At 43.6% G+C, this 21,791-nt stretch overlaps 1 protein-coding gene across 1 annotated transcript; it reads left to right on the top strand.

Annotated features, from left to right (window-relative positions):
- The first annotated feature begins 2,454 nt into the window (after positions 1-2,454).
- Positions 2,455-15,128, top strand: LOC110524590 (G1/S-specific cyclin-D1). The gene is made up of 5 exons (XM_036979616.1): positions 2,455-2,871; positions 3,871-4,086; positions 4,479-4,638; positions 7,873-8,021; positions 12,191-15,128. Exons 1-5 carry the CDS (start codon positions 2,674-2,676, stop codon positions 12,344-12,346), a joined length of 879 nt encoding a protein of 292 aa, XP_036835511.1. The 5' UTR covers positions 2,455-2,673; the 3' UTR covers positions 12,347-15,128.
- Positions 15,129-21,791: the final 6,663 nt, after the last annotated feature.

Below are 21,791 nucleotides of genomic sequence, written 5' to 3'. Positions count from 1 at the left end.
CCCATTCAGCCTCTGTAAACACAACACTGGTCCCATGTTTCATGAGCTGAAATAAAAGATCCCAGAGATTTTCCATTCGCACAAAAAGCGTATTTCTCTCAAATGTTGTGGACAAAATTATTGACATCCCTGTTAGTGAGCATTTCTCCTTTGTCAAAATAATCCATCCACCTGACAGGTGTGGCATATCAATAAGCTGAATAAAAGCATTACCATTACACAGGTGCACCTTGTGTTGGAGGCAATAAAAGGCCACTCTAAAATGTGCAGTTTTGTCACACAACACAATGCCACATATGTGTCATGTTTTGAGGGAGCGTGCAATTGGCATGCTGACTGCAGGAATGTCCACCAGAGCTGTTGCCAGAGAATTGAATGTTGCCAGATGATTTTCTCTACCATAAGCCACTTCCAACATCGTTCTAGAGAATTTGACAGTACTTCCAACCGGCCTCACAACCGCAGACCATGTGTAACCACGCCAGCCCAGGACCTCCACATCCAGTTTCTTCACATGTGGGATAGTCTGAGACCAGCCAGTTGGTCAGCTGATGAAACTTGGGGATTGCACAACCAAATAATCTCTGCACAAACTGTCAGAAACCATCTCATGGAAGCTCATCTGCAAGCTTGTTGTCCTCACCAGGATCTTGACCTGACTGATCTTAACCGACTTCAGTGGGCAAAAGCTCACCTTCGATCGCCACTAGCACGCTGGAGAGGTGTGCTCTTCATGGATGAATCCCGGTTTAAACTGTACCCGGGCAGATGGTAGACAGCGTGTATGGCATTGGTGTGGACTGATGTCAACGTTGTGAACCGAGTGCCCCATTGTGGCGGTGGGCATAAGCTACGGACAACAGACACAATTGCATTTTATCAAAGGCAATTTGAATGCATAGAGCTACCGTGACGAGATCCTGAGGCCCATTGTCGTGCCATTCATCCGGCCCCATCAACATGTACGACAGCATGTTCCAGTTCCCGCCACTATCCAACAACTTCGCATAGCCATTGAAGAGGAGTGGGACAACATTCCACAGGCCACAATTAACAGCCCGATCAACTCTATGTGAAGGAGATGTGTCACGCATGAGATAAATGGTCGTCACACCAGTTACTGACTGGTTTTCTGATCCAAGACCCTATTTTTTAAAGGTATCTATGACCAACAGATGTATGTTTGTATTGCCAGTCATGTGAAATCCATAGATGAGGGCCTAATGACTGATTCACTTTAGTTTTAATTGCTGCATGTTGCATTGACATTTTTGTTCAGTGTATTCATGTGAATAATCAAAAGGTATGTATTCACAATAGTATCAACAGGTGTCCTGTGTGACTTAGTTGGTAGAGCATGAAGCTTACAACAACCAGGGTCGTGGCTTCGATTCACATGAGGAACATGTATGAAAATGAATGCCCTCACTACCTGCTGTTGAATGAGCAAAATGTAAACATGATGTAGACTGTTTTCACTGCAATTCTCAGTGTAAAAGGTAAAACACTATTTTGCTGTGTGAAGTTTTCAATTTTGATTTCCACACTATTTCTTACTTTAGTTTTCATTGCCTATGGTTTTAATTTAGTTTAATAGTTTGTCTAGTCCTGATTATTGCCATTTAGCCAAATAGTCTAGTTACAAGATATTATGTTGCTGCTTTTCATTGGAGTTTTACGGCTGGCTTATATATACAAAATAATATTTGTTAAATTTCTTCTTTTTTTTCAGATTCAGATTCACAAATGAAAACAAATATTTGCCTTGCTATCATGACAATGAACACGTGTGCAGAGATAGAATAATAATAATAATCATCATCATCATATTCATCATCGTCCTCATCATCCTACTCAAAACAAACGGTATTGGTCGCATACACATATTTAGCTGATGTTACCGTGGGTGCTCCCAGCTGTTCAGTAATACCTGACGATACAAAACAATACACGCACATAAAAAATAAAAATAGAATAACCCAATTGTACAACTAATAACGCTATTATTAGTCTATGTTCCTCCTTCCTCTACTTCTTATTTTTTGGATGTGGGGGGGGGGGGGGGGGGGGGCTAGTTAATAGGCCTAGTTAATATTAGGCAAAGTACTTGTTGTGCAGGGGTAAAAAAAAAAAAAAAAAGAGGCCACACGAACAAAAAAGGTTACATGAGTTCTCCAATCCAGCCACCGAGCATCTCTGCTTCCCCCACTGGTACCTCGCAGTAGCTACAATCAGACCCTCGCCTAGTCTACTGCCTCCAGAAACGGACCTGAGACCTCCCACTTCCAATAGGCCATACGCTGGCGGCGATGGGAAGGGACTATAAACTTATGTGGAATAGCGTTCTAAAACGTGCCCCCTTCTTTGAGGCGGACCTCTCTTTTTGGGCCTCTCTCTCTCTCCCTCTCTCTCTCTCTCTCTCTCTCTCTCTCTCTCTCTCGCCTTTGATCTGCTCCATAACCAACCTACATAACAACAGTCACGTCATTTCCCCAGTGCGCGGAGGGGAGGGGAGTTTATTGAGGGAAGCTGATCAAAGTTTGGTGGCCTCCTGAGAGCTTCGACACAGCAGTCGCAGCAGACAGAGGTAAAGCAACGTCCACGGAACTTTTTGGGGGAAGCAATAGTTCAGACTCTCTTTCAGTCTCTCTCATTGCTCGAGCGACTGCCGGAATGGAACACCTGTTGCTGTGCTGTGAAGTGGAGACCATCCGGAGAGCTTACCAAGACTCGAACCTGCTCAACGACAGAGTTCTGCAGACCATGCTAAAAGCGGAAGACAATTATCTCCCCGCAACGAACTACTTCAAATGTGTACAGAAAGAGATTGTACCCTGCATGAGGAGAATTGTTGCTACGTGGATGCTGGAGGTTTGTGCAAGAAACCGTTTCTAACAAATCCATATCATTCAATTATCTGAATCATCTCACTGGCCTATGCCCTTTGGAATATTGGCAAAATACAACTATAACGATTGCTTGTCCTGTGTTGTTCATGTCATGTGTTTATTACATTATTCACCCAGCGATAGCTTACACTTTGGACTTAATTAGAGGTTGTCTGTGTGACTCATTGAGCCTTATTTTTACCTGACGCATGCTGCAAAGGACGCCAAAATTTCCCCTTGGATTAAATTCAAGTAAACAAAATGTTACACTTTAGTATTATGCCGTCACTTAGTGCCAGTATTCGCCCTCTTTGTTTGCTTGTGGTTTATAGCACTACTTTGTGGTTTAAAAAGTGTAATAACCATGTCACAGCTGTTTTCCATATCGTCACCGACATTGGATGCATTTGAAACGTTGTTTCTATTGTTAAGTTGCCACTTGATAAAGTAAACGTAGCCTACATAATTGTTCTTAAGAGTTGAAGCAACTGAACAAGTCGATTTGGGAGCTTGAAAGGGTCGCCTTTAAAATTGGTTAGAAGCTTCGATCCCTTTCGAGAGATTGTAATAAAGGTGACATATTATGTGAGACGGCACATTGATTAACATTAACCGGGTAAAAATGTTTTCGTGATGTGGAAGATTACATTTCAAATTATTTTTTTTAAAGTTGCATGCTGTTATGAGATGTGTGCGCATGCTGCTTGTCCAGTTTCTAGTGGCTTACAAATATAGTTCATTTTGAACATTATTATTTTAGATATTCGGAATATGACACTTCTGTCCGATAAAACAAAAGCATAATAACGTTTACACGCCCATGTTACATTCTAAAACTATTTATAAATATTTAAAAATATTTTTTTGAAAATATGGCGAACGACAATATGGCTCTGCAAGCCATGCGCTTGCCTTGCAGAGAGATCAACCTTAGACTGGATGTGTTAAACCTTAGCCTAACTCGTTTTGCTTTTGATTCCAGGTCTGTGAGGAACAGAAATGCGAAGAGGAGGTTTTTCCCCTAGCTATGAATTTTTTAGACAGATATTTGTCTGTTGAACCCACAAAGAAGACTCGACTACAGTTATTGGGCGCTACATGCATGTTTCTGGCGTCTAAAATGAAGGAGACCATTCCTCTAACAGCTGTGAAGTTGTGCATATACACAGACAATTCCATCCGGACGGGCGAGTTGCTGGTAATTTGACTTCCGCATCATGTTCTCATTAGCTATAACCAACACATGTAGATTATGTTTAGGAGGTATTGTACAAATGTAGTATGCTGTTTTTGACATATTTGAACTATGACTATAATTTATTATAAGTGGATTCTTTTCAGTTTAGCCAAAGTTAACTTTAGGAGATACATCATTTTAAACGAGAAAATAACTGAAATTCTGTAACAAAAAATGTCTTAAATCTACTTCCCGTATCATCAATGATTGTCATTGTGTTGGCACTGGCACCATGGCGGAGCATAGGCCTGTGTGGAGCATGTCCTCCCTCTAGTGGTGTGTTGGTTTCTTGAACCCTTGCAGGTGTCCTACTACATATATTCTCTCTCTCTCTCTTCCTATCTCCTCTACAGCAAATGGAACTACTGGTATTGAACAAGCTGAAATGGGATCTAGCCTCAGTTACTCCGCACGATTTCATAGACCACTTCCTCTCCAAGCTACCCATCCATCAGGACACCAAGCAAATCCTGTGCAAGCATGCCCAGACCTTTGTGGCTCTCTGTGCTACAGGTATGCATTGGAGTCCCACCACCACCTACACTGCTGACTGCTCTGCTGTTTAGTGCTGTTAACTTAGGAGGAGGTTGTAATGCTACATGTCCCTGTGGGTTTTAGATGTACTGATGTGGATTACTACTGTGAAGACGGGGTGGGGGGAGGGTGGGGGGTGGGGGGGTTCCAAAAGGCAAGCGGTTGAGTTGACGTTTGTCAATGGCATGACAACTCCCATACTCGTGTAACAGTTGTGCCGTTATCCTTTGCTAAACTTGATTCAAACCACTTGACTTGGCGTTTTGGTAAAGGGAAGAGGTTTGGTTTGGCGTAAGACGGTTCTGGTAAATACAGCAGACGCTGGACACATTCCAGACACGTTGCGTTCGTTCGTGAGCAGGCCCTGCGAAGCTGTCTTACTGCAGCAATATACTTCGACGTAGCTGCTGTTACCCTGTCCAATGTCGACCCTTTGGACTAAGCTCTAGCATAAGCTTGCACAATAGAAGGCCTGGACCCCAACAGCAGGCGTTTTTTACTTCAGGTTTATATTGAAGAGAAGTCCTGCTCTATAGGTTTCCAACCTTGCGTTGCTTTCACTCAACAGCATTTGATTTGTGACAAGAGTAAGCCCCTCTGCCTTGTGGTAGGTCAGGGGGAGGACTTAACTCAACGCGCTGTTTGAGGTTAGTGCTTAATGTAATAGATTGAATGGGCCTGTTGGCCTAGGCCCTGCCCTGTTCTGTTGTGCACCCATGGTGGCATGGAGATTTTTTTAAAATAACTCCACTCTTTTGGTAGTGGAAGGGAAGGGAATTAAGAGTGACGCAATAAGAAACGCTTTTCCGCAAAGGATCACTTACAACAGTTTACTCCAATTGTATGAAAGAATCTAGACAAACAGAATAAGGGAGGGAGGGAATGACAGGGGGAGTGTGTGAAAGCATGTTGAAGATCCTGTATGTGCTATTTGCGTTGCGTAAAGGAAGGCACTTCACGAGTTCGGACCTGCTGCAACATTGTTGGTATCAGGAGTGTGTTTTAATATTCTTTGATGCACCTCTGTGACATTCATTTACTTCCTTCATCTTGCCGGCAATAGAAGAAATGTATCCCCTTTTTATATCTTCCTTTTCTTCTGAGACTGTGGAGTCTCTTGCCTGATATTTGTCCTTAAGAGCAGCTGCTGGCTGGCATTCCTTGCATTCATCTTGAGGGTTGCAAGCATTTATTTCCTTTCTCTTTTATAGGGAGGCTAGGATTGGGCAGATCTAGTGGGGATATGGGCCTGGATAATGGCTCTCTGGCTTGCCTTTATGCGAGTTCAATTAATCTCGCAGCGCTCTTCCTCAACCCTCCTCTCTAAGCTCTCTGTGGTGCAGGCCCTTGCAATGGGAGCTCACTCACAATGATGCCCCAGCCCCACACCCATTGGGCTGGGGGGGGGGGGGGGTGTAAAGGGGGCTCGTCTCCTAGACTGAGAGGCCCCCTAATTAATATGGTAAAATTAATGGTCTGAGCCTGGTGATTAGACCTGTTGTTTCACACAATGTGCATCGTCTGAGGAGCCCCTCTGTGTGTGTGTGTGTGTGTGTGTGTGTGTGTGTTGTGCGCACATGTGGTGCGTGTGTGAGCGCCCCTGCCTGGAGTAGATTTATTGTCTCTCTAAGCACTTGAAAAGAGGAAGTGAGACATGATCTTTCCAGAGAGGGGTCCAAGCCAAGCGAGTTGAAGAGTGATTTATTGCATACTGAGGCTGTCGAGAAGGGGAAAGGGGATTTGGGCTTGAGGTGGAGGGGGAGAAGAGGGTCTGGGGAGAATACATCTGCATTTCATGAGCTTGTCTCTTTCTCTCTGTGTGATTGTCAAGCAGTTCTTGGGCTGAATAGATCATTTATCACCAACATCAGATTCCAGCAATATGTCTTACCTCTTATTTGATTGTCATTTGTTGTATCTGCTCCTCCTTGCTCTTAACAGAGTGTTGTATGTATGCAAATTTGAGGCTACAGAGACGAGGATAGAGAGAGTAGGAGGGGGTGACGGCTATAGGAGTGTAATGGGGGAGGGGGCAGTGTGACTGGGACCTACAGCATAGCTCCTCAGTTGCAGTCAGGGCACATTGCCACATGTCAGCATGGTGGCTCTGTTCTGATTCTGTTGGATGCAGTGTCTCTCTCCTCTCTGCCTTGCCATTATCTGGTTGTGCCACATTACGCTGCCTCGTCCCACCTCCTTCCTCTCAGCCCTCTCTCCCTCCCCCACACCGCCGCCTCGCCCCTCACTGCCAGGGTGTCATCTCTCTTTTGTTGTCGTACCAGTGTCAATGGCCTGAGCTGCCGCTCTGCAGCCAGTGAGCTGCCCCATTAGCAAGGTTGTTGTGTGAATTATTTGCGGATCAAATGCCTTGCTTCGGGAATTTGACCTGTTGCCTCTGACCCTCTCTCTCTCTCTCTCTCTCTCTCTGTCTCTCTCTCTCTCTCTCTCTCTCTCTCTCTCTGTCTCTCTCTCTCTCTCTGTCTCTCTCTCTCTCTCTCTCTCTCTCTGTCTCTCTCTCTCTCTCTCTCTCTCTCTCTGTCTCTCTCTGTCTCTCTCTCTCTCTCTCTGTCTCTCTCTCTCTCTCTCTCTCTCTCTCTGTCTCTCTCTGTCTCTCTCTCTCTCTCTCTCTCTCTCTCTCTCTCTGTCTCTCTCTGTCTCTCTCTGTCTCTCTCTCTCTCTCTCTCTCTCTCTGTCTCTCTCTCTCTCTCTCTCTGTCTCTCTCTGTCTCTCTCTCTCTCTCTCTCTCTCTGTCTCTCTCTCTCTCTCTCTGTCTCTCTCTCTCTCTCTCTCTCTCTCTCTCTCTCTCTCTCTCTGTCTCTCTCTCTCTCTCTCTCTCTGTCTCTCTCTCTCTCTCTCTGTCTCTCTCTCTCTCTCTCTCTCTCTCTCTCTCTGTCTCTCTCTCTCTCTCTCTCTCTCTCTCTCTCTGTCTCTCTCTCTCTCTGACCCTCTCTCTCTCTCTCTCTCTCTCTCTCTCTCTCTCTCTCTCTCTCTCTGTCTCTCTCTCTCTCTCTCTCTCTCTCTCTGACCCTCTCTCTCTCTCTCTCTCTCTCTCTGTCTCTCTCTCTCTCTCTCTCTCTCTCTCTCTCTCTGACCCTCTCTCTCTCTCTCTCTCTGACCCTCTCTCTCTCTCTCTCTGTCTCTCTCTCTCTCTCTCTCTCTCTCTGTCTGTCTGTCTCTCTCTCTCTCTCTCTCTTTTCCTTTTTTCTCCACCAGATGTCAAATTCATTGCCAACCCTCCGTCAATGATCGCAGCGGGCAGTGTGGCGGCTGCTGTCCAGGGGCTGAATCTGAAGAGCATGGACGATGCACTGTCATCCCAGCAACTCACTGACTTCCTGTCTCAAGTCATCAGAAGTGACCCGGTATGCAAGGACAACCAAGTCTCATGCAAAAATGTTGAAAGTGAACATATAGCTTAGAAATGTGACAAGAGAGCCTAATATAGTAAACGTGCAACCATTTTGCCTAGCTTTGCAATGGAATGAATGGCCGTCTTTTATCTTCCACAGATTTCCTTTTATTGATCGGATTGCTTCCACTGTGTGGTAACTCGTGGGGGAGAGGGGGTGACAGTAGAACAAGAGAGGAGTAGTCCTGAGCATTAACCCGAAGTATCAGTTGCCCGGGTCTCCCACGGGAGCAACCAACATCTTAGACCATTAGATCAAGAGGAAATTCCCTCTTGGGCCGAGGGCAGACACTGGTTTTGAAGTTCGTAGGCAGGGTTACCTCATCATGTGACCATGACTGACTCATGTCTGCTATACCTGCTATGTAAAAGAGACCGAAGAATGCGTTATTGAGAAGGATAGAGAGCAGTTACTTCGCATGGTATCTCTACCTGAAAGTACATGATCTCAGTGATTGTTAGATGGTATTCAGCAGTCATAAAAGTATGCCTTATTTACTTTGAAGAAGGACTATTATAGTGATTTTGTAAGACAGCATGGGGCAGCAGCTCTATAGAGATGAGATGATGATTTGGAATGACGTAGTAAAGTCATCAAATAAAACAAGTGTAATATACACAACAACTGAAATATTTTGTTCAAGTAATGTGAATAAATGATGGTTAATAAGTGATGTGATGGGCAATCACTACCATCATGGGATTTTTTTATAAAAAAATTATTCTGTGTTGTTACAGCATTCAACTCCCATAATGCATGTTGCATTTAATGTTTAAAAAACATAAATAAGCGAAACCGGAGTCGTTTAAAATTTTTTTTTTATAATCAAAACAAACCCGAACCGACCTCAAAAAGTACTAATCACTCAGCACTAGAGGAAAGAGAGAGAGAGAGAGAGAGAGATCTGAGAGACAGGGGATGTAGAGCAGCAGGTAGCCAGGCCATAAACCCTGTCTCTGAATGAGGTCAGGAAATGAGAGGCGAGCGAACAGTCCCTCACTCTAGTGCAGTCGACGACAATGTGCAAAAGTTCTCGCTCGTTGTCCCCTTTGTCATTGATGCAGGAGGCCAGGCTCTTGTGGAGTCCAAAAGGAAAGGAGGAAGAAAAAAGAAAGAGGCACCATGAATAAATGCACTTTCCTTGCAACTACAAAGTCAGTTGTAGTAGCACAAACACAGGACACAACTCAGTCCTAATGTCATATTTTAGTACATACAGTGGCTTGCCAAAGTATTCACACCCCTTGGCATTTTTCCTATTTTGTTGCCTTACAACCTAGAATTGTGTCATTTGATTTACACAGCATGCCTACCACTTTGAAGATGCAAAATATTTTTTATTGTGAAACAAACAACAAATAAGACAAAAAACGGAACACTTGAGCGTGCATAACTATTCACCCCCCTAAAGTCAATACTTTGTGGAGCCACCTTTTGCAGCAATTACAGCTGCAAGTCTCTTGGGGTATGTCTCTATAAGCTTGGCACATCTAGCCACTGGGATTTTTGGCCATTCTTCAAGGTAAAACTGCTCCAGCTCCTTCGAGTTGGATGGGTTCCGCTGGTGTACAGCAATCTTTAAGTCATACCACAGATTCTCAATTGGATTGAGGTCTGGGCTTTGACTAGGCCATTCCAAACCATTTAAATGTTTCCCCTTAAACCACTCAAGTCTTGCTTTAGTAGTATGGTTAGGGTCATTGTCCTGCTGGAAGATTAACCTCCGTCCCAGTCTCAAATCTCTGGAAGACTGAAACAGGTTTACCTCAAGAATTTCGCTGTATTTAGTGCCATCCATCATTCCTTCAATTCTGACCAGTTTCCCTGTCCCTGACAATGAAAAACATCCCCACAGCATGATGCTGCCACCACCGTGTTCCCCAACGTGGGGATGGTGTTCTCGGGATGATGAGAGGTGTTTGGTTTGCGCCAGACATAGCGTTTTCCTTGATGGCCAAAAAGCTCAATTTTAGTCTCATCTAACCAGATAACATTCTTCCATATGTTTTGGGAGTCTCCCACATGCCTTTTGGCGAACACCAAACGTGTTTGCTTATTTTTTTCTTTCAGCAATAGCTTTTTTTCTGGCCACTCTTCCATAAAGCCCAGCTCTGTGGAGTGTATGGCTTAAAGTGGTCCTATGGACAGATACTCCAATCTCTGCTGTGGAGCTTGCAGCTCCTTCAGGGTTATCTTTGGTCTCTTTGTTGCCTCTCTGATTAATGCCCTCCTTGCTCGGTCTGTGAGTTTTGGTGGGCGGCCCTCTCTTGGCAGGTTTGTTGTGGTGCCATATTCTTTACATTTATTAATAATAGATTTAATGGTGCTCCATAGGATGTTCAAAGTTTCTGATATTTTTTTATAACCCTACCCTGATCTGTACTTCTCCACAATTTTTTCCCTGACCTGTTTGGAGAGTTCATTCATGGTGCTGCTTTCTTGGTGGTACCCCTTGCTTAGTGTTGTTGCAGACTCTCTGACCTTTCAGAATAGGTGTATATACACTGAGATCATGTGACAGATCAAGTGACACTTAAATAAAGTCCACCTGTATGCAATATAACTAATAATGTGACTTCTGAAGGTAATTGGTTGCACCAGATCTTATTTAGGGGCTTCATAGCAAAGCGGGATGAATTATTTTGCAAGGCACTCTCATTATTTCAAAGGAATGTCACAAATTATTATTATTATTATTATTATACTGAACTAAAATATAAATGCAACATGCAGCAATTTCAAAGGTTTTACTGAGTTACAGTTCATATGAGGAAGTCAGTCAATTTAAATAAATTAATTTGACCCAAATCTATGGATTTCACATTACTGGGAATACAGATATGCATCTGTTAGTTACAGATACCTTAACAAAATGGGCCTCAGGATCTTGTCAAAGTACTTCTGTGCATTCAAATTGCCATCGATAAAATGCAATTGTGTTCATTGTCCATAGCTCATGCCTGCCCATACCATAACCCCACCCACCACCATGGGGCACTTTGTTCACAACGTTGACATCAGTAAGCCGCTCACCCACACAACACCATACACGTGGTCTGCGGTTGTGAGGCCGGGTGGACGTACTGCCAAATTCTCTAAAACAACATTGGAGGCGGCTTATGGTAGAAAAATGAACATTCAATTCTCTGGCAACAGCTCTGGTGGACATTCCTACAGTCAGCATGCCAATTGCACACTCCCTCAAAACTTTAGACATCTGTGGCATTGTGTTTTTTGACCAAGTTTCACAGTTTAGAGTGACCTTTTATTGTCCCCAGCACAAGGTGCACCTGTGTAATGATCATGCTGTTTAATCAGCTTCTTGATATGCCACACCTGTCAGGTGGATGGATTTTCTTGGCAAAGGAAAAATACTCACTAACAGGGACGTAAACAAATTTGTGTACAACATTTGAGAGAAATAAGCTTTTTGTGCATACAGGAACATTTCGGGGGTCTTTGATTTCAGCTCAAGAAAGATGGAACCAACACTTTACATCTTGCGTTTATATTTTTGTTCAGTGTATTGTTATTATTTTAATCAAAGGGTAATATCTAAGTGTTGTATAGTAATAGAATAACTTCTGAAACCTTCCTCACCCACTGGTCTGGCTCTAGTTTCTACAGGTCTCTTTGATCCTGGTAATAAGAACCGTAATCAATAGAATGAGGTCCCTGGGGCTCTCCTTCCACCACCTGACTGAGGGACTGCCCCTCTTATCCTTCGCCCAATGAATTGCTTTTGCTCCTATTGTTTTGTGTCCAGGAATTGGTGCTAGCAGATTGGGTTTCCAGTCTTTCTGGATGTATTCTCTTCCTCCTAATCCTCACACAGTCACAGCCCTTCCCACTAGAGTGCAACTCTGCCTCTTTGGCTCTGTGTGTTGTCACCACTCCTTAAAGCCTACACAGTATACCATTGGTACCATGGTCATACCATTCTAATACTGCATATGTTTTCAGATTGTTCCGATTGTTTGAAGATTTATTTTAGAAGGCAGGCAAAAAAGCCACCTGTTAGACAAATGTCCATGACTGTAAGTGGTGCTTGTTGCTGAGAGACGAACCAACACGAGTCCTTATGTCATCTCTAACAATGCCTCTCTCTCCCCCCTCTGCAGGATTGTCTACGGGCATGTCAAGAACAGATCGAGTCCTTATTGGAGACCAGTCTCCGTCAGGCACAACAACACACTGTTTCCATTGACACCAAGAGCATGGATGAGGAGGTCGACCTGTCGTGCACGCCAACGGACGTTAGAGATGTGAACATCTGAGTTGGACAGCCTTTTCTGGTGCACACTAAGCAGAAGCCATGGATGGAGGATAGGGCTTCGGGGATAGAAGAGAACGCGCTGATTGACACTGTCTCAGCAGCACCGCTCCCACTGACTGCGCTCTCACCTACTCACACACCTGTGCTCGTAGCATAGGGTCTGGCCTGAACATCCTGTCTGGCTCCTAACAGGTGTTGTAAGGGATCAGCCCGGGCTTCATGCGTACACTTGCTCTCTGTCCCCTCACTGGTTTGAGGCAGCATCAATTGGGCATGGTTCCCATTATGTATTTTAGACGAAACAAACTTGAATAACAAAAAAAAGAAATGTAGTGCTGTATGTACAACAGAATAGACAACTAGAGAATAATGAACTAGGTATTTTTGTTGTTGTTTGGACAGATTGAGCACGATACACCTGCAATGTCTCACGTAAAAAAAGCTAGTCCTGAGTTGTTTGATGACATAGGCGTTTTATGGTATGGTAAACCCGTTTCTAATGGAGGGGCGTTTTTGTTGTCCCTGGTTAGTTTGGTGTGGCCATTTAACCAACTTTGAGATATTGTTTTGAAAATCAGTCTTCTAATCTCCTCTTCCTTTTTTTTATGGAGAATGTACAATGTTAATTTGTTTAGCGTACTTAAGGCCTCTATTCAATCCATATCGCGGAAGTTCATCGTTACGACAGGTTTGAAATTGAAAGGCAATGTTCCCGCGTTAGCAGAGACTGCATTAACTGTAAACTCTGCGTATGTCGGCTTAATCGGAAATGACCTTTACCTCTTCGATCGCGCAATCTGTAACGCTTCAGCGATACTCATTGAATAGAGCCTTTTATTCAATTGTCATCAGAGGTCTGTGGATTACCTAGGCCTCTGTCCTAACTGCTAACACACTGCTTTCCGGAGACAGCAAGCTAACCAGTGAAGTACAGCTACTTCAAAATATCTGCAGGACGTCTAGATCATATTATACTGAATGCTTGCAACATTGCATTCTGCGACAGAATAATTAGCTAGCTGTCCTGTATGTTCTCTCTATGTAAGCTAACGTAGTCCACAGTCTTTATCGAATTGTAATTCTGTCTTACTATCTAAAAACCATTCCATCAAAAAAAAGCACTTTGGGTCAATAACTCCTTACTGCCTATTTTGAGAAGAACCATATGGGACATGACGTAACATAATGGAATGGTTTGGGAACAACGTCAGCTTCTGGGATGAAGAGTGTTTCTAAACATGGTGTTATGTGGGAATGGCAGGACATATTAGAGTGTTTTGGGCAAATCTAATCTATTTGTCTAGCTAAAATACCTGGACCCCATCTTTCCGACATCTTGGTAGTAAAGACAGTGAAAAATGGTAGTCCCATTCACGCAAGAAGGCACCTATCTACCTATTCTCCTCATGGCAGTTGATAACAGACTTTTCTAACAGCTTGAATTGCATCTGAGGCTTGTAATTTGTAGTTACACTAAGAACTATTTATTGCAGAGTATTCTCTTTTCAAGGCCAGTGTGGATCATGATGACAGAAGCTATTTCATATATGTAAATATTTCAAAACATTCAATTCAGAGTTGCAAATACATTTTTTACAAATATGTGTAATTTCATCCAATCAAAATACAACATTTTGGCCCTACTTTGAAAGGCATATGAAGTAAAAGTACACTCAAAAGTATTGCTTTGAAATCATTGCATTGGCTTAGTGTACTGAATGTTATTAAGGAAAAACTAGAATTCAAAAGAGGAATGTCTCAAATCTTCCCTTGTCATCAAATGAAAATTGAAAAGGCTTTGAAATCATTTTGCACATATTCAAAGATGTCTTTTGCGTATTGTTGAAGCTGGAAGAAATAACTGAAGTTGCTATGGGGTTGCGAGGTGAGTGATGGGGGGCATAAGGTATGTGGGCAAACGGTTTGATTGTACAGTGACAGAAAAAAATGGTTAACACTCCTAACAACAAGCTGCTATGGAGGAATATTCCCAGCAAAGTTGCATGACTTTAAATGAAATGAAAATGAAAAGAAAAACAATCCTTTTTTTTCTCAAAGTGTTTGCTGCTATTTTGTGGATATTTGTATTAGTTAAATGTCAATATACTGCCATGTAATAGAATTTCTCATAGAAAATGATGATATTATTGACATTGTCATTTGTAGTGTATTGGAATGTGATCAGATTTTTCTTACTATGTTTTATGATTTCTGCTCTATTCCAAAAAAGAAAAAAAGAAAACGTAAAAAAATAGAGCTCCTGTTTCCTTCACTATACCTCATGCTACAGACAAAAATATCTGATTATTTCGTCTGAGTTTTACTTTAATTCTGACTGTATCTTTTTTTTTATTTGTCTGTCCATTTTGAAAATTTGAATACTATTATCCAAATGGGTCCTTCAGGGAGCTAGTCGAAAGCATTGATTGAACCTGGTGACATAACAACCAACCTGATGTTAGAAAGTTGTTATAACTAGTTTAAAACACCTTTATAACTCCTTTTTAAGCTGTTTCATTAAAAGAGACTATCCCCCATTAGGCCGTTGATGGCCCTTATATATATATATATATTTATAAAGCTTTTGTACAAATTGAAAACAGATTTTTGTAAATGGCATGTTTACCTATTAAGCCATAGGTTGTTTTCTGATAGCGATTTAACACCGTTTTGATAATAAAAAAAAATGTACCTCATGTCATCAGCTCGAAACGACCAGAGACATGATGTTATCAATCATGTGTTTTTGCTGCAGCACAATAAAAAATAAATAACCATAAAGACTACTGTCTCTTTTCTCTTCCTGGTATGTTAGAGTGTTCCATATGGAGGCAATATTGTTGGTTTTGCCTCAACATAAGTAAATACTTTTCTGGTCTTTGTGACCAAAGTAAAGTAAATACATCTGCTTGGATATGAAGCTGCTATCCAGGTCCTAATCACTTTGATTCCTACCTAGTGGGGGAAATCTGTTGAAGAGACATCAGGTTGCGTATGCATGCGCGTGTGTGTATGTAAGGGGGGGTGGGGGGGTAAGAGACTGAGAGGGAGAATTGAGAGAAAGGAGCGAGAGAGAAGAGGGACACAGTACATTCTGTTTTGTTATGCATGGAATGCTTTTGAAGGGAGAATTCTGTATAGAGGAATAGAAAGGCTGAAACCCTAATCCTTTCCCACAGGCAAAGACCTCACCAGGATCGGGATTTTGGGGCTTTAGCCTCGAATGATTTGTGGTCAGCCCTGAATCTTTTGCGCTGCTGCGATGGTGTAAAAATAATTTAGTCAGCTGAATGCACCGCTTAGTTCATAGAGCCGTGGTTACGTGAAACTCACAAAGTCATCCAACCGTTATAATACATGCAAAGCAATTGCTGTGTGTTCTCAACTACATTATCATTTCAGCACCGTTTTCATTGGGACAGCGCCATTGCGCCAGTGACATGAAGTGAGGTTGGTGGCTGGGTAAGCACTGGCTATTCTCAAAGCCAGATTTACTGACAAATAAAGCTTGATGAAGCCCATGTTCACCATACAACAGATAGCGCCAACAACCAGAGTGAAATAGGCTATTAATAACCAAAATTGACTTCTTCTTTTTACCAAATCTTTTTACCAAATGAAAATACCATTGTAGCCAAGATAGAAAAACTTTTAATGTTTGCAAATTTAATATCATCTGACAAAATTACACACTGCTCAGCTCAGACATGTTGACTGATGTAGCGTCCACAATGACATGCAAATACACAGGACATTGATATTCATTGTTAGAAAGATTGATATACACTAAGTATACAAAACATTTCCATGACATAGACTGACCAGGTGAATCCAGGTGAAATCTATGATCCCTTATGGATGTCAATTGTTAAATCCACTAGAATCAGTGTAGATGAAGGGGAGGATACAGGTTAAAGGAGGATTTTTAAGCCTTGAGACAATTGAGAGATGGATTGTGTAAGTGTGCCATTTAGAGGGTGCATGGGCAAGACAGAAAATGTAAGAGCCTTTTAATGGAGTATGGTAGTAAGGGTTATGGTATTAGGAGCTAGGTGTGCCGTTTTTTTGTCAAGAACTGCAACTCTGCTGGGGTTTTCACACTCAGCAGCAAACCACCCTCCACTACTGGCTTGCCTCTGAAGCTAAGCAGAGTTGGTCCTGGTTGGCCCCTTGATGGGAGACAAGATGATGCTGGAAGAGGTGTTAGAGGACCAATAGGAGGCAACTAGGGCAGTGATATGGGACATTTCCCTGTGTAGGGTGTCCTCTTTCAGATGGGGCATTAAATGGTTGTCTTGACTTATTGTATGGGGTGTTAAGGCCGGTGTCCTGGCTAAATTCCCAATCCGGCCTTCAGACCATCATGGCCACCTGATCATCCCCAGATTCCAACTGGCTCAATCATCTCCACTGTAACTATTCCCCAGGTTGATGCTGTAATTGAGAATGTGTTCTCAGTCAACTTACCTGGTAAAAAAAAGTGTTAAGTATATATATATTTTTTAAGTATCAAGAATGTTCCACCACCCAAAGGACATCCAGCAATCTTGACCCAGCTGTGGGAAGCATTGAAGTCAATATGAGCCAGCATCCCTGTGGAACGCTTTTAAAAACTTGTAGAGTCCACGCCCTGACAGATTGAGGCTGTTCTGAGAGCAAACCATGTTATTTGCGGTTAACAGAGAATGAAAGGCTACATACCATTGAAATATCTCCTGTGCAGGTCTTTCAGTGCTTGGCGAGTCCATGGCAACAGCATCTGCACTCCCATCAGTGATAGAGCAAGTATCAATTCTGTCAGTCGACTTGGAAAATTGTTGGAGGTGCAATAGAGTCCATTTGTCCCTCAGGTTGTTTTTGCTAGCTAGCTAGCTTTGTACAGTTCAATGGATGTGAGCATAAGATGTGAGCGCAAAATTATGTAAACATGCCTACATTTGCACAGCGTACCCCAGGCAAAATGTTAAGGCAATACGCAAAAACATTAAATAACAAAAAATATTGAATTTTTTTTGTATAATCACTCAAATTGTCAGATTTTTGTTCAAATAAATATACACTGCTCAAAAAAATAAAGGGAAAACTAAAATAACACATCCTAGATCTGAATGAATGAAATACTCTTATTTAATACTTTTTTTCTTCACATAGTAGTTGAATGTGCTGACAACAAAATCACACAAAAATTATCAATGGAAATCAAATTTATCAACCCATGGAGGTCTGGATTTGGAGTCACACTCAAAATTAAAGTGGAAAACCATACTACAGGCTGATCCAACTTTGATGTAATGTCCTTAAAACAAGTCAAAATGAGGCTCAGTAGTGTGTGTGGCCTCCACGTGCCTGTATGACCTCCCTACAATGCCTGGGCATGTTCCTGATGAGGTGGTGGATGGTCTCCTGAGGGATCTCCTCCCAGACTTGGACTAAAGCATCTGCCAACTCCTGGACAGTCTGTGTATGGAGCGAGACATGATGTCCCAGATGTCCCAGACTGGGCGGGCCAGTCCATAGCATCAATGCCTTCCTCTTGCAGGAACTGCTGACACACTCCAGCCACATGAGGTCTAGCATTTTCTTGCATTAGGAGGAACCCAGGGCCAACCGCACCAGCATATGGTCTCACAAGGGGTCTGAGGATCTCATCTCGGTACCTAATGGCAGTCAGGCTACCTCTGGCGAGCACATGGAGGCCCCCCAAAGAAATGCCACCCCACACCATGACTGACCCACCGCCAAACCGGTCTTGCTGGAGGATGTTGCAGGCAGCAGAACGTTCTCCACGGCGTCTCCAGACTCTGTCACGTCTGTCACATGTGCTCAGTGTGAACCTGCTTTCATCTGTGAAGAGCACAAGGCGCCAGTGGTGAATTTGCCAATCTTGGTGTTCTCTGGCAAATGCCAAACGTCCTGCACGGTGTTGGGCTGTAAGCACAACCCCCACCTGTGGACGTCAGGCCCTCATACCACCCTCATGGAGTCTGTTTCTGACCGTTTGAGCAGACACATGCACATTTGTGGCCTGCTGGAGGTCATTTTGCAGGGCTCTGGCAGTGCTCCTCCTGCTCCTCCTTGCACAAAGGCGGAGGTAGCGGTCCTGCTGCTGGGTTGTTGCCCTCCTACGGCCTCCTCCACGTCTCCTGATGTACTGGCCTGTCTCCTGGTAGCGCCTCCATGCTCTGGACACTACGCTGACAGACACAGCAAATCTTCTTGCCACAGCTCGCATTGATGTGCCATCCTGGATGAGCTGCACTACCTGAGCCACTTGTGTGGGTTGTAGACTCCGTCTCATGCTGCCACTAGAGTGAAAGCACCGCCAGCATTCAAAAGTGACCAAAACATCAGCCAGGAAGCATAGGAACTGAGAAGTGGTCTGTAGTCACCACCTGCAGAACCACTCCTTTATTGGAGGTGTCTTGTAATTGCCTATAATTTCCACCTGTTGTCTATTCCATTTGCACAACAGCATGTGAAATGTATTGTCAATCAGTGTTGCTTCCTAAGTGGACAGTTTGATTTCACAGAAGTGTGATTAACTTGGAGTTACATTGTGTTGTATAAGTGTTCCCTTTATTTTTTTGAGCGGTGTATATATACACTACCGTTCAAAAGTTTGGGGTCACTTGGAAATTTTCTTTGAAATTAAAGAAAAGCACATTTTTTGTCCATTAAAATAACATCAAATTGATCAGAAATACAGTGTAGACATTTTTTTATGATGTAAATTACTATTGTAGCTGGATTCGGCTGATTTTAATTGAATATCTACATAGGCACACAGAGGACCATTATCAGCAACCATCACTCCTGTGTTCCAATGGCACGTTGTGTTAGCTAATCCCAGTTTATAATTTTAAAAGGCGAATTGATCATTAGAAAACCCTTCTGAAATTATGTTAGCACAGCTGAAAACTGTGTCCTGATTAAAGAAGCAATAAAAATGTCCTTCTTTAGGCTAGTTGAGTATCTGGAGCATCAGCATTTGTGGGTTCGATTACAGGCTCGAAATGGACAGAAACAAAGACCTTTCTTCTGAAACTCGTCTGTCTATTCTTGTTCTGAGAAATGAAAGCTATTCAATGCGAGAAATTGCCAAGAAAATTGAGATCTTGTATAACGCTGTTTACTACTCCCTGCACAAGGAGTGGTCGGCTGAGCAGCGGGGAGTGCCAGAGCCTGTGTGGGAGTCGGTGGAGGAATTCAATGAAAGACACAGGAGAGAGGTGGTAGCGAGGAGTATGCTACAGCGCAGGCGTGCTGAAGAGCGTGTCACCAGTCCAGTGCCATCTGCCCGGCTCCATGCACCAGGCCTCCGGTGCGCCTTCTCAGCCCGGTACATCCTGTGCCGGCTCCCCGCACTCGCCCTGAAGTGCGTGTCAACAGTCCAGTGCCACCTCTGCCGGCTCCACGCACCAGGCCTCCAGTGCGCCTCCCCAGCCCGGTACGTCCTGTGCCGGCTCCCCGCACTCGCCCTGAAGTGTGTGTTATCAGTCCGGTGAAACCTGTGCCAGCTCCACACACTAGGCCTCCAGTGCGCCTCCCCAGCCAGGAGCGTCCTGTGCCGGCTCCACGCACTCGACCTGAGGAGCGTGTCATCATTCCGGTGAAACCTGCGCTGATGCCCAGTCCAGGCACAGTGTCCAGTCCCGCTCCAGGGCAGGAACCTTCCTCTGCGCCGGTGCCCAGTCCAGGCACAGCGTCCAACCCAGCTCCATGTCTGGAGCCCTCCTCTGAGCCAATGCCCACGGCGTTCAGCCCGTTTCCATGGCCGGATCCGTGGTCTGGGCGGGGGCCACGACCCACACCGGAGCCGCCACCGACACTAGTCACCCCCCCAACCTCCCCATTTGGTTTGAGGTTTTGCGGCCAGAGTCCGCACCTTTGGGGGGGGGAGGTGTTGTAGATCAGGGCGTCCGCACCTTTGGTGTTGTAGGTCAGGGCGTGACTAGGGGGTGTCTTTTCATTTCTATGTTGGTGCTCTTAGCATGGTTCCCAAATAGAGGCAGCTGATGTTTGTTGTCTCTAATTGGGGATCATACTTAAGGTGTCCCTGTTCCCACCTGCTTTGTGGGATATTTTTTTGTGTTTGTGCCTGTTGCAACACGTAGTTCACGGTCGTGTATGTTCATTGTTTTTTGTGTAAGTTTCAAGGTGAATAAAAGATGTGGAACTCAAATCATGCTGTGCCTTGGTCCTTCCATTTAAGCGATCGTGACAAACGATGTTAAGATGAAACCGTCAGAGGTCAGCAAGCGCAACATAGCTTCAGCGTGTAAATCAGCTAGAAAGATATGTCGGCAACGAGAAATTGTCTCTGGCCTCCTCCCAGTTAGGAGGAGTGAGGAGCTCTACAGCAGAGTCTCACAACTCAATCGCTGGTTTAAAACTGTTTTCTGCCCGACCCCAAAAGATAGAATTTGTAGATAATTGGCCTTCTTTCTGGGACTCACCCACAAACAGTACACAGCGTTCGTCACTGAGTTCCCTGAATTCCTATCGGATCTTGTAGTCATGGCATATAATATTCAAATTTTTGGTAACTTTAATATTCACATGGAAAAGTCAACAGACACACTCCAAAAGGCTTTCGGAGCCATCATTTACTCAGTGGGTTTTGTCCAACATGTGGGGTTTGTCCAACATGGTCTTACTCACTGCCACGGACATACTCTGGACCTAGTTTTGTCCCGTGGAATAAATGTTGTGGATCATAATGTTTTTCCTCATAATCCTGGACTATCGGACCACCATTTTATTACATTTGCAATCGCAACAAATGATCTGCTCAGACCCCAGTCAAGGATCATCAAAAGCAGTGCTATTAATTCTGTGACAACCAAAAGATTCCAAGATGCTCTTCCAGACTCCCTCCACCTACCCAAGAATGTCAGAGTACAAAAATCAGTTAAACACCTAACTGAGGAACTAGATGTAACCTTGCGTAATACCGTAGATGCAGTCGGCACCCTTAACAATAAAAAACATTTGTCATAAGAAACTATCTCCCTGGTATACAGAAAATACTCGAGCCCTGAAGCAAGCGTCCAGAAAATTGGAACGGAAATGGTGCAACACCAAACTGGAAGTCTTCCGACTAGCTTGGAAATACAATACCGTGCAGTATCGAAGAGCCCTCATTGCTGCTCGATCATCCTATTTTTCCAACTTAATTGAGGAAAATAAGAACAATCCAAAATGTATTTTTGATAGTGTCACAAAGCTAACTAAAAAGCAGCATTCCCCAAGAGAGAATGGCTTTCACTTCAGCAGTGATAAATTCATGAACTTCTATGACGAAAAGATCATGATCATTAGAAAGCAAATTATGGACTTGTCTTTAAATCTTCTTTAAATCTTCGTATTTATCCAAAGCTCAGTTGTCCTGAGTCTGCACGACACTGCCAGGACCTAGGATGAAGGGAGACACTCAAAGCTTTTAA

This window comes from Oncorhynchus mykiss, chromosome 1 (genome assembly GCF_013265735.2).
Source record: "Oncorhynchus mykiss isolate Arlee chromosome 1, USDA_OmykA_1.1, whole genome shotgun sequence".
NCBI lineage: Eukaryota > Metazoa > Chordata > Actinopteri > Salmoniformes > Salmonidae > Oncorhynchus > Oncorhynchus mykiss.
Note: the sequence above shows the minus strand (reverse complement) of the source record. Positions and strands in the feature narration are given on the sequence as shown.

What these genes read in the sequence shown, in the direction of transcription:
- LOC110524590 (XM_036979616.1), top strand. Translation starts at nt 2,674, where the DNA reads ATGGAACACCTGTTGCTGTGCTGTGAAGTGGAGACCATCCGGAGAGCT. An exon ending in TTGCTACGTGGATGCTGGAG is followed by an intron (nt 2,872 to 3,870) that starts GTTTGTGCAAGA and finishes TTTTGATTCCAG; the next exon opens with GTCTGTGAGGAACAGAAATG. An exon ending in TCCGGACGGGCGAGTTGCTG is followed by an intron (nt 4,087 to 4,478) that starts GTAATTTGACTT and finishes TCTCCTCTACAG; the next exon opens with CAAATGGAACTACTGGTATT.